The sequence below is a fragment of the Mycteria americana genome, chromosome 6 (genome assembly GCF_035582795.1).
Source record: "Mycteria americana isolate JAX WOST 10 ecotype Jacksonville Zoo and Gardens chromosome 6, USCA_MyAme_1.0, whole genome shotgun sequence".
NCBI classification, from domain to species: Eukaryota; Metazoa; Chordata; class Aves; order Ciconiiformes; family Ciconiidae; genus Mycteria; species Mycteria americana.
The window spans coordinates 15,288,863-15,301,289 of NC_134370.1; the positions used below are offsets into that span (position 1 = coordinate 15,288,863).

The 12,427-nt window shown below is 53.3% G+C and overlaps 1 protein-coding gene across 3 annotated transcripts in view; it reads right to left on the bottom strand.

Moving 5' to 3' along the window:
* Positions 1–5,087: 5,087 nt before the first annotated feature.
* The window catches only part of CNNM2 (cyclin and CBS domain divalent metal cation transport mediator 2), a 127,164-nt gene continuing 119,824 nt past the window's right edge, over positions 5,088–12,427 (bottom strand). For 2 of the 3 annotated variants that reach the window (XM_075504631.1, XM_075504630.1), the window contains one exon: positions 5,089–11,511. In XM_075504631.1, coding sequence (XP_075360746.1) covers positions 11,302–11,511 — 210 coding nt within the window. In that variant the 3' untranslated portion in view covers positions 5,089–11,301. Of the gene's footprint in view, positions 11,512–12,427 lie in introns of all 3 variants that reach the window. The other variant, XM_075504632.1, reaches the window with a different exon arrangement.

The window sequence follows — 12,427 nt, forward strand, 5'->3', positions numbered from 1 at the left end:
AAGAAACGCCTGGTGCTTTGTGGAGCGTCGCTGAGATGATGAGGGCTGTGCTGGAGGTGGCAGGGAGAGCCGGGACTGGGCTGTGGGGGTCCCAGCGGGATGGGTGGCTGAGGAAGAGGGAAAGCATCTCCGGGAATTGGTTGTGTGAAGCATTGCCGAGCAGCGGCTGTGGATCTGGCATTAAGGGCTTGTCTGGTCCCCAGGGAGCAGGTGGGCAGGAAGCGATGCGGGGGCCGGGAGCACAAGGCTGTTGTTATCCCCATTGGCTTCAGCCGGGAGGCACAGGGAGACAGAGATGGACTCGGAGAGTGAGGAGGGGCTTTTCCATGGCGGGAAGGGCAACACCCCCACCCTGCCCCTACCTCCACCATTGCACCCTTCCAGGGCTGTTTCCCACAGGCGTTACCAAGGGCCGCTCCTCACCATGCGTGACCCGTGCCCAGGGTGGCACTGGTGGCACAGCACGGCCCACGCTCCCCAGGAGCTGCAAACCTGGATAAAGAGACAAATACCCGGGGAAGGCCGGCGCTGCCACAGCGAGGGCACCGGCTGGCCTAGCCAAAGGCAGCGTGTGCCCTGCGCCTGGCCCAGATGCGGACAGCCCTGGGGACAGCAGACTGCTGTGCTCAGCCCTCAGCTATCAACAAACCCCTCGTATCAACCAAACCGGACCAGATGAGGCCCTGCCATCAGAGCTACCACAGAAGGATGTTCAGTACCCAGGGCCCAAACTGTCAAACAGAAAAGCGACACTAAATGGCTGCAGGTGGTGGCCAACAATCAACAGCTGACACTTCAGGGATTGCTAAAAGCCCCAAACCCAGCACTGAGTACCTGACCTCTTGATTTTGGGGCCTGGAGAGCAGCTAATGCATACCCACAGTGAGGGTGGCTGCAGGAAGGGTTTGAGGGAGCTGCTCCCGAGCCCTTTCACTAAAGACCATGCTGGGCTTTGCTATGTTTAAACCTCATTTCTCCAAGTATAGCCACTTGAATTTTTTAAGCTTTAGCTCAGCAGCTGGGGAGGGTGTGTGGCTGCGGGAAGGGAGGTCTGGGGAGCTCCATGCATTCCTCCTTCCTAACTGGTCACCACAAATAGCTCACTCCCAGCCCAGGGCTATTTCTGACGGCGATGGGGAGAAGACTCTTCAAGGCTGGAGCAATGGAAAGTATTTGACCCTCACTTGATGGTGGGAAAGCGGCGGGCAGAGCCTGATGGACACACAGGCACTGCTCGTTGCCAGGCCTTGTGCCACTCTGCCCATCCTGCACTGGCTCCGCAATGGTGTTGCAGTAAGAAAGCACCGAGCAAGAGCCAGGGTGAAGCCTCTTGCCCCGGCTGCCACGGGGACATGGCCACAGCCCAGTTTTCTAGCCCACACCTCTGGCAGGCAGCTGCCTGCACCTCTGGCCTGCACCAGCTGCCGGTCCCAGGAAGCCGGTGGCCTGGCAGTGCCCGTGCCTCCGTCCGGCTCTGCAGAGCCCCCAGGAAAAGCCACTGTGAGCCACAGCTGCTGCGAGGCTCCTGCAGCTCTCCCCGCAGCATGGTCCCCTGCCCCAAGGGACGGGCACGCTGTGCCACCGGTGCGGTCTCTCCTGCAGCAAAAGCAGAGTGGCTGACTGAGCAAACTCTACCAGGGACAGGAGCCCAAGGTGTGCTCTGCCTGTAGCCACAGCCCTGCAGACATTTTGTGTTGGGCACGGCCAGCGAGTACTTCTGAATAGGTCAAAGTAACTAGAGAGATGCTCCCAGCTCCTCTTCCTTTACACTGTCTCCTCTCTCAGCAGAGAGAGGGCCCACTGCAGCTGCAGCACAAACCCAGTATCAGGGTACGCCTAACCATGATGGAGGATGCAAGCCCTGTGCCAGTCCCTGAGCAGCCGCTATTGCAACCCTCCCACCTGAAGCCACAGCCACCTGCGGTGTACATTGACAAGGCAAGTTTGTAGGTGCAGGGCCACCAGCCCACCCTGGCACAGCACAAGGGTGCTCACCTCCAACAGAATGGCCCTGGGGCCCGCTGGGCTGCGGAGCATGCAGCAGGAACGCAGGGCTGGTGTGCAGGGCTGGCCAGGCACTCAGAGCGATGCAGTGGGGAGGGGGGCAAATGGTCTACCAGGACTTAACAACCCGTAGGTACAAAGGATGACCTTGAGCATGACTCGCACAGTATGTGAGACCTGGCCTTTAGCACTGGGGGCCCATTCCTGCTGCTGCAGCAGCACGGGGCCCAGCCACGCAGGGAGGGCAGAGCGCAGCCTGGGTGCTGCTGGAGCCTTGAGGATGCAGAGCCCTGCGTGCAGCTGCCTTCACTTCGGGCACTGCTCCTGCCCCGCTGCCACAGTGCACCCATCCCGCCTCCCGGCAGGAGCCCCAGGCGCTCCTGCCCTGCTCCTCCTTCCCACTGCTCTTCACCATCAGAGCCAGCTCCGAAGTCTGCCTTCATATTAATTCTACTTAGACCCTGCTTGCAGCATCCCACCATCCTCCACCCGCTGCCAGGGACAGGCACACGCAGGGGAGCAGACATCCTCACGGGACCTGCCACTGTCCCCCTCCTGATGACGCGACGTTGGGGAGCAAGATCCAAGGGGATGGGGCCACCTCGCAGCACAGGAACAGGGACAGAGGCTGCACTGGGTGCAGCAAACCCCCACAAGGCTTGAGCAGATGCTGCCCAACTCGCTAACCCAGTGTTCAGCAGCTCAAGAGCTGAGCAAGGAAGAAAGCCCAGTGCAGGGAGAGCAGCTGGGTGAAATGGCTGCGAGGAGGACAGGGGTTGAGGAACGGCAGAAGCATGAAATGGGTGCACGGCTGGGCTGTATCTGGCACGCAGGAAAGGGTCAGCCGTTCCCCCGCCAGCACGGAGCTAGAAGCGATGCTGGGCAGGGGACTAAGCACAGGCTCGTGCTCCTGCTCAGAAAAACATCTCTGTCACAGTAGGCTCCGCACAACTCTGCTGCCAAAGTCCCAACACTGGGGAAGAGGCAGCAGCACCTAATGCAGGGGGACGGACAGAATCGCTCCACCAGTGGCTCCCGTCCAATGGAGCTGCCATCGCCACCAGCCACGTCCCTCGCCGGTGACCCCCAGTCACACACCGCCTGGCAGGAACACGCACTACAGATGGACAGACAGAGGGCATCTACGCTTCCGGACAAACAAACATGCTATATAGAGAGCAGGTTGTAAATAAGGGGTTTTTATTAGTGGAAGAAAAAGGCCCTCGCCCTTGAGGGAACTTCAGAAAAAGTCAGCTGCTTGCCATTGCCACCAGCTTCCCAGCTCCTGGTCAGCAAAACCACCAGCACAGCCCTCCCCGGCTCGAGGACTTACAAACCCAGACCCACCAAAGCGAAGAGCAAGACCTGGCTCTAAGGGGAACAGGATCCGGCCTCCCGTGGCTCTCGGCAGCTGAAGTGGAGATTAAAGACCGCTGATGTGCCAATAGCAGAGCTCTGGGTCCGGGATCACCGGCATCAGCCCCACCACCCGCATGCCAAAATCCGTCCCTTGGAAATGAAGGGGGAGCATGGAGGAGGGAAAAACGCATAAACTGGAATGTTCAACAGAAAAAAAATCATCATTTATCTAAAAAGAATAGAAATAAACAAAATGCTTTTAAACAAAATCACAAAATATACAAATAAATCTGGTACAAAATAAATAGGAAAGATTGGAAATCTACAACAAAATTGGAATAATTATAAAATTCATTCGTATGACAATCAGTATATGAAACGTATACACTTCATTCAGGATTTCAGTTGTGCTTATTCAGGTTTATGTACACACATGGAAATACTGTAGTCAGAATACTACAACTCTGGAAACCCGAAGTCATGTACAATATGATACAATTTGCAAAGACCATGTACGATGGCAAATAAGACACAGGGAAGAGCTGGCTGGAGTGGCTGAGCGGGTTCAGATAGCCACGAAAACGCACTGCGGAGGGAGAGCCGCCACGCTTCTGAGCGGGAGGACCGAGGCCGAGCCAGCAGCGGCCGGGAGGAGGCTCAGGGCGGCCAGGAAGGACCCGACTGCAGGAGAAAGGTTTGGTGTGAGACCTCCGGCTGCCGAGCACCAGCCGCTCATGGCTTCCAGGAACGCTTCTCAAGTATTTGGGTTTTCAGATTCAGTGTGTTTGGCATCCGGGTGCCTGCCCCGTGATTCAGGTATCGAGGCTGGCTCTGCAGCTGCATGTGCCGGAGAATGCACACGCCAAGAGCTCTGAGGTCCCTCAGCAGGGCCCAACCCTGAACCGCTTGTAGGCCACCCTTGTGCTTTGGAGAACGTGGATCAAACGGGACCGGAGCACTGGTGCTGGGGTCCTGGTGGGTTTCCACTCTCCAAATTTCACGCAGTCTGCAAGGAAGGCAGAGTCTCTTGAGCAGCATCTCCTACCCTTAGTGTGAGGAATGAAGACAGGACGGCTGCAGCATTGCCCATTCCTGACTGCTGCACCTCCTACTCTTGCCTTCCTGAACACTCAACCAAACCACAGCGAGAAGAGCAGAGGCACGGCCGCGGCTGATGCGAGAGCAGCAGCCACAGAAAGCCACGCTGCTGAATCCAAGCCAGCACGATGCAGAAGGACAGAGCACGTACCCTGGGTAAAAACCCGCCGGCCAAACCAGCCCAGACCAGCCTGCTGGGACCTGAGACTTGAAAGCAGGGACGACGCTAGAGCTGATCTAGGCCCAGCCAGTCTGTCACTTCTGTGAACAGAGGAGCTCACCGGGAGTCCGCTCTACCCTCCCACATTGATCTTCGGGTGAATCCAGAAGGCATGCATTCAATACTGGCACTTCCAACTAAAGGCCTATGAGCCAGGCTACTCATCTGACACCTACAAGTTTTCACTTGAATTTGGAAGGATTTAGTACAACAGGGATGCCCAGAGGATAAAAAAAAAACCCACCTCCTTTTATAAAGCTCTGTCATCTCAAAACAGCTGAAATAGGATGCTAGATCCTTTGCCAAGCACTAAATGCTGGGACAAGCCCTTCCTCCCCAACAAACCCTGCTATCAACCGACTGCTGCACTGCTTCCAGGAGAAGACAACAGAGACATCAAATCCACCTCTGGAGCACTGGAGCCGCCTGCAGCCTTTGCCTGTTTCAGGCGCTTGTTTGGCTCACAAGAGTTGACAAACCTCAAGCCCGGCTCTATGACAGGCAGTTTCTGTCGAGAACGGCCAAACCTCTCCTGCTTCGGGGAGGATTAAACAGCAAGCACTTCGTTAACCAGAAATCTGCGCTGGAGGGGCGAGAGCAGCCAGGGCACCGTCCTCTGCAGGATCCCAGTGATCAGCCCTGCTCAGAGGAAAACAGGGCCCGAAGGAGAAACCTCAGGAGAAAGCAGAAGGATGTTTTTCAGCTGGAGACAGACAACCAGCAGCTTTGAGTACCGTATTTCCAAGATGCAGAACCACTATAGAGCCTGACCTCAGGATAACGAGAACAAGATGTCACTTTGACTGAGTTCAGTGCTACCGATCTGTGAAACACCTCCCTCTGCCACCTGTACCGTGCCACAGGCTGGAGGCAGCTTTCTGGCACCCCCTTCCCATCCCTGCAGCTCAGGGAAGGGCACTGGGATAACCTGGCATCCCAGGCTTTCTCCTAGGGAATGCTCTGGCCTCCCCAGGTTCAGCACCCAGCTTCTAACGGAACAGCAAATACGTACAACCAGACCGAAAAGCTCAACCGTACCACCCTGGACCCACAGCAACAGCGTCCCCTTGCCTGGACATGGCCTCAAGGATGCAGCCGTGAAACTAACCGTGGAGAAACACAACCCAGCGTGAAGCCAGGCTCCAGGACAAGAGCAAGACACCGCGCGGGATTGTCTGGGGGGCTCTGTGGGAAGCCGTGGATGTCTCCGAGTCCCCCGTGCTGCCAACGCAGGGGAGTGAGGCCAGTATAACCACAGGGATTGCACGGACAAGAGACCTGCAACTGATGGACCAAGTATAACAACAGAGCAGGGATGCGGGTGGCTTCCCAGCCCACCTTGTAGCGTAGAGCTTGTCCTCTCTGCTGGTCAAGTCAGGACGAAGACTGCTCTCTCCTCCATGCCATGAAAAGACGCCTGGCTTTCGATCATGTTAGTTAAGCTCGTCATCTCACTTGGGCCAAACCAACCCTCAGTATCCAAGGACCAGGCACTTCTTTGGGTCTATTTAGAGCCCCAGTGTAGAGCCAGGCAGCAGGGTGGGCAGCAAGCCCGGGTCCGTGCCACACCGAGCCTTTCAGCACTTGCTGGTTTTCTGCTTTGTACCAGCTTCGCACGTGGCAGCGCGCAGTACAAACGCAGGAGCCCCTCAACACTGGTCGGACACCGCTGGGATGAAGCCTCAAGTCAGCACCACAACAAGAGGTACTCTCTGCAGCATCCTCCCCCCCCCCCAGCCCCAGTTTTCTACTGGTAATCCAGACACTGGATAACTTGACAACTGGTACACAGGTACTAGTTTTAAAACCACAGATGTGTGTATTAGGTATCATATAAAATATGGTACATCTTTCATGTGGGAATGATTTCTATAGATAGTGTATTTCAGCACAAGGAAGATGCATGTTCCAAGGGGTCCTGGAGAACGCGGCTGTGTTCTCCATCATGTAGGATACTTACACAGGATGCTCGTGAGGAGGCAGCGCTGCTCTTTGCCATCCACACCCCCATGCCCCTCGGCTGAGCTCTGCAGAGATCACAGGAAGCACCACCGCTGCCCAAGCAGCCCCTCACACAAAGCTACCTCTTTGGTTTTCTTTGAGCTGATTTGAGCCAGAGCCTGACACCACCAGTGCCAAAATCTCATCCTCATCTGAGCTGGGCCCTGAAGGCTGAGAAGCAGCAACGGGTGATGTCCGTGGGCCATCATGGGCAACTCGCCCTGCTCCCCCTGAGCTTTCTCCGGGTCTGAGGTGAGTGCAAAGGGCCATATCCTGAGACTCCTACTCTTGCCAGCTCCACCCGCACAAAAAGGCACTTAAAGAAAAGAAGAAAAAAAAAAAAACCCAAAAAAATAACCCTGCAGTGAGGAAAAGGGGCATAAGTCCAGGAGAAGAGAGGAGGAACAGAACAGCAAGCACAATGTGAATGAGTGGCTGACCCCTCTTCCAGCGAGGCCCAAGAATTGCAAGCCTTGAGCTCCAGCTGCCCCACACAGGTCTCGGCATCATCCCATCCCTGCTCAGTCCGGAGCAGGAGCGTGCGTGGGGGCAAAAAGAGCGTGAGAGGGAACTACACAGGACTAGAGGTTCAGAGCAGAAGTGGAGAGCGGTAGAAGGACCTGCCCTGCGGAGCTCGCTCTGCTGGTGCGGCTGGATGGGGGAAGCAGCTCGTCCTGCCACGCCAGCCTTGTGGCCCCTGCTCTCTGGCCAGCCCGGACCCCTGCCAGCATCCCTCGTCCCTCTGTGGGATACCCCGTCCTGAGCTCCTCCGGGGCAGCAGCCTTCAGCTGCACAGGGATTTCAGGGAGTGGACAAGCTGCGAATAAAACAACAAGCACTTTGTAAACTCTGGAGGGTCTGAGCTTGGGGTCTACAGAGAGGCCGAGGTTGGTTTGCTAAGCCCACCCTGAGCCCCTCTCCACTCAGAACTAGCGTGCTTCGTATGATCTCCACGTCACCAGAGTCAGTCTCGTTTGGAGAAAGATTCTCATTGGAAAGCAAGAACATTCCTTCACTCTTTACAAAGATTTGGCAATACACAGAATTAAAAAAAAAAAAAAATCATAGTTACAACAGATTCAGGTTCATTTCATTTAAAGGAAATTCAACCAACAGGAGTGTAAAAGTTATAATTCACAGTTGTGCATTTAAGATATTAGTGTTGAAAACCTCACTTCAAAGAACTCTTGTGCAAAATTGTATTGACAGTAGAAACCATGGCTAGATGCCCTCCCAGCCTCCCCCGGCCAACAGGCCATCGTCCACCCCTCTGCCTGCACCCGGAGGCAGACGGACGAGGGGAACAAAGGCGGCAGTAGGAGTTGACATAGGAAGATGCAGTATCCTTTCTACGAGTCAAAGCTTTGCCGAGGTCTGAGGTCAAGTCCAACGATTCCCAAAGCCACCAGCTGGTGCCCTGCGCCGCAGCAATGGCCGGGAGCCCTGCCACGCGTCCTTATGGCACTGCGGCACGGCATCTGGCATCTGAGCCCACCTGAATGCAGGCGGGCAGCCAGCGAGGCAGAGAAAGCAGACCTACTCTGGCAGTACACAGACTCAGACACCATGGCATCTCCATTGCAGTCGGGAGAGCCAAGCCCCGGCACCAGCAAACGCCGTCCGGAGGCTCAGAAGTGATCCTGAGCTGGGCACCGGGCTCCTCTGCTTGTGACGGTTCCCACCACGAGGGCTGGGAACCCCTTGCATTTGTTAAACAGTAAAACTGTAAATACCCTGAGAACAGGGAGACTGGATTTTTTCCCCTCCAGGGAGAGGATCATGCTTTGCTCTTCAAGCTAATTAGTAGTAGCAGCTCCTAACCCCTCTGGGTCAGGTACATATTTTCCATATGAAACACATCTATAATCAACTATTTTTATGGAAATTATTTTACTTTCCATTATTGGATCTGTACAAATGATGAAAAACAGTCATGCAAAAAGTCGCCTGCAAATTTTGGAACAGTGCAGCATGGGCAGAAGCAGGAGGTATTTGCTTTGGGATCACATGGCTTTGGTTGGAAAATTTGGTGCTTTTTTTGCCCTTTTTTTTTTTTTTTTTTTTTTTTTTTTTAAGGGGAACAGACACTGAAACAAATCCATAACCTGCCATAAGAAGCAGAAGTGAGATCCAGCAAGCAACCTCGTCCCAGAGAGAGAGCTGCCTTGACTTGAGCCTTCCCTCCTTCGGCAGGTTTGACAAAACGGATACTGCATCTCAAGTTCACCACCGTGTCAAACACTTCTGACAAACTTTTACATTCAGCAACGCTAGATAAAAACTGGCGAGGCAAGTCCCTCGCTGAGGACAAACGCTGTAACATCTCAACATTTTGCTTTGTGAAAAAGGTGCAATATTGGCAGCTCTCCAGGAACGAGCAGGGCTTAGGTCGGCCCGTGCCGATGCCGAGCCGTGTGCTCTTGGCGGTGGCAGGCTGGTGTGCATCAGAGCGAGAATGGAGACTAAGGAAATGCTTTTCGATGGGACTCAAAAAAGTTAATAAGCTAAATGTGAGAGCAAGGTTTTGGGGGCCCCGTTTCCTCCTCACTGGGTGCACAAGTTAGATACTGTGCAATTTCTATGCCCCCTTGTGGAGACTTCATCCTCACGGGTGGCTCCCAGGAAGAAGTGCACCTTTCCCATCAGGGAGGACAGCAAAAATCAGGGCTGCTTTCTGAAGCCGAAAGAGAGAGGAGGAGACGCACGCACAGGCCCAATCGGCTCTGACACCACGCACTCCATTTTCCTGTGGGGAGATCCTGCAGCAAAATATTGCACCTTTCCAGCCACCATTCGCAAAGACGGACCGCGGGAACTTGCGGCGAGTGCCTTCCCCAGCCCACAAGCAGGAGAGACAGGGCAGGCATGCAGGCAGAGAGCTCTGGCAGTTGCATTTGAGGCTGGGGGCTTCTTTGAGGGTCAGATGAGATTATCTGGGTGTAAAGAAAGGAAGGGAAATGCTACATAGCCAGGGGCGATGGAAGGGTCTCAAAACAGAGAAACCGCAATGCCTGGTTTATTAATCACTCCAGATACCAAGGGCAGTGTTCACATTTTGCTTGAGACAGCACTGAAAGGGGAAGAGGATCGGGGTACACACTTTTTTTCATTTGAGGACTTAGACTCCAACTGTGGGAGTGGGGAATGTGTGATGCACAACTGCCACGGGGTGCCTCTTGCTTGCACCCAGTCTGCATTCAGGTTTTTGGGGTGGAGGAATTGGTTTCTGCTGCCCAACGCAGGGTGCCCTGCACTAGCAGCAGCTGGGTGGGAGGCTCTCTGCTCTGCTACCATGGTAATCCCTAAAATGGCTGTTAAAAGGGGCAAGAGAGAAGGAAATGCACTAAATCCACTCAAAGGAAGGAATGTGGCTGGGAACAGCCTGGAAACGAACCTCTCCGAATCCCTGAAGTGCAATACACTCGCGTCCAAAAAGTTTTGTCAGTTCTTGGAGAGGAGAGGATGGTCCCGACTCCTCAGCAGAGCCCATCCTTGCACTGGCAGAGGTTTACTGTCACCTGGAGGATGTACTTTGGGCATAATTGTAGCAGCATTTTTTGTGTTAATACTAGAGATTGAAGGGGGGACGGGGACTGATGTTCTCTGTTATTTAGCAAAGACTGCACATCTGCTCTGGCCAAGGTAACAGTGCAGGCCGCTACAGCACGCAAGTGCTTAAAAGCTTGTCATTTTGGGGTGCGCACATTACTTCACCATGCAATTGCCAGGAACATCAATGAAAAATCACCCAGTTACTTCACTACGGAAAATTACGCACGGCTTTCATGTCACGAGACTGCAGTTCTGCTAATTAACTCCTTCCTCCCAGTATCACCTTCAACATACACAAAGTTTTTGGAGGTTACAAAACTGTAAGTGTAACAATGCTTTTGCCTGTTTTACAAAGAAACCTTCTGAAATTTGAGAGATCATTAAATACCAAAGTAACAACTCCTTCCCTGAAACTTCACTGGAAGAATGTAATAATACTCATCCCTTGGCCCTCCAGGTGGCTGAAACCAGAGGTTCCTTGAAGCTTGCTCATTCTTAGGACACAAATAACATACAAGTACCAGTTACTAACTTCTTCAACAGGGCAACAAAAAGGACCAGAGAGGGGTGAAAAGAGGCCTAAGGACATTGGAGCCAATTCACAAAACCACAACAGAGCCCATTTGAGGTTCGGGAGGGACAGAAACAATTTAAAACTCTGCAAAATACTTTTTAAAAACATGATCTCTCTTGAAAAAATAACTGGAGGAGCTTTTAAACTTCTCCATATGTGTTTGAGGAGGAAAAACCCAACAAGGATCAAAAATACAGATAAAAAATAAACATGATTCTACTTTGCAAGAAGTATTTTCATCGTTCTCAAGGGTGGCTCACCATTCCCAAAGTACGCTTGGGGCTTTAGTCTCTCTTGCTCTTTGCTCCTTTCTTCCTGTTTCTTCCTCTTCTGCTCCCAGAACGGACGCAAAAGTCTTTGGTCTCAGAACACTGGATGCAGCACAGTGTTGCAAGCACATACTAACGGTGTTCACACTCGGGGAGGAGGCAGGAAGAAGCGAGGGCTGGTCCTGCTGAGGAGATGGGATGGGTGGGTTGTGGGGAGTCAGCTCCTAGATCGCTCCTTCACTGTGCATACTGTGGTTGGGCTTGTTGTGAGTCACACAGTTCTGTTCATTCAGCAGGTTTGCTGTCTCGTCCGGCAAACCGTCATGCAGCTCCGTAAGAGTCAGTTCGATTTTAGTGTTTTCACTGTCCGAGGACTGAGGTGTTTTGTCCATCCGGGATGCCATCAGGGCATTTTGGTACTGCTGTCTTGAGATCTGCTCCAAGAACAGAAGGAAGCAACAAAAACAGCCAGTCACACTTTTGTGTCTCCCATGGGACACACTGAGAAAATAAAGTGCTCTCCCTTTCCAGATGATCACACTGCAACCCTTGTTTACCTGTTTCTATAAAACATCCCTGTGCTTTGCAAGCCTAGAGCATCCCAGCTCAACACACAGCATGGTGACATTTCCAGACAGGGTGGAAGCACAGAGCTGTGTGATCAGCATGCTGTTCAAAGGCAGGGATTTATTCCTATGCAGAGCCAGATCTCCATTTCCTTCTAACCATGCACATTTTTAGGGCCAGAACTAGAGTTCAGTGAAGTTTTTCTCCCAACTTCAGCAAGCTCCTGGTGAGCCTCTAAGAGTCCCTATAGGGGCCAGAGGGTACAAGCCTTACTGCTGTTGTCTAGGCCAGCAAACGCAGCAGGAGCTACAGCCTTATTCTGATACATAAGGACACTGGATTCTAGAAAAGACTGGGATCTCCATAGAGATGAGTCCAAATTAGCAACCCATAAAGTCTTCCACTAGTCTCTGCAAGAGCTGGCTGCACTCAGCAGAACAGTCATGGCAGGAGCTGGCCTAGAGCACAGAGTGTTACTGCCCACGATGCCCCAGAGGCAAGAAGCCTATAGCCCCATATATCTGCATATGGTGGTAGAGGGGAGAATTCCTCCTGGAGCCACAACTAACCAGCCCCGTAAACTCCTCCGGGTCACCCTTCTCAGCCAGGACAGGCAGCAGGATGCACGTGCACTGGCAGCCCCGTGTGCTACAACAGCAGTGGGTTATCTCAGCAGGCAGGAAGGTGGAAAAGGTGAAACAAGACTTTAAGTCTCAGTAGCAATGCAAGAGAGGGACTGGAAATGGAGAGAGAGTCAGATGGACCAGGTCACAACTCCAAAAG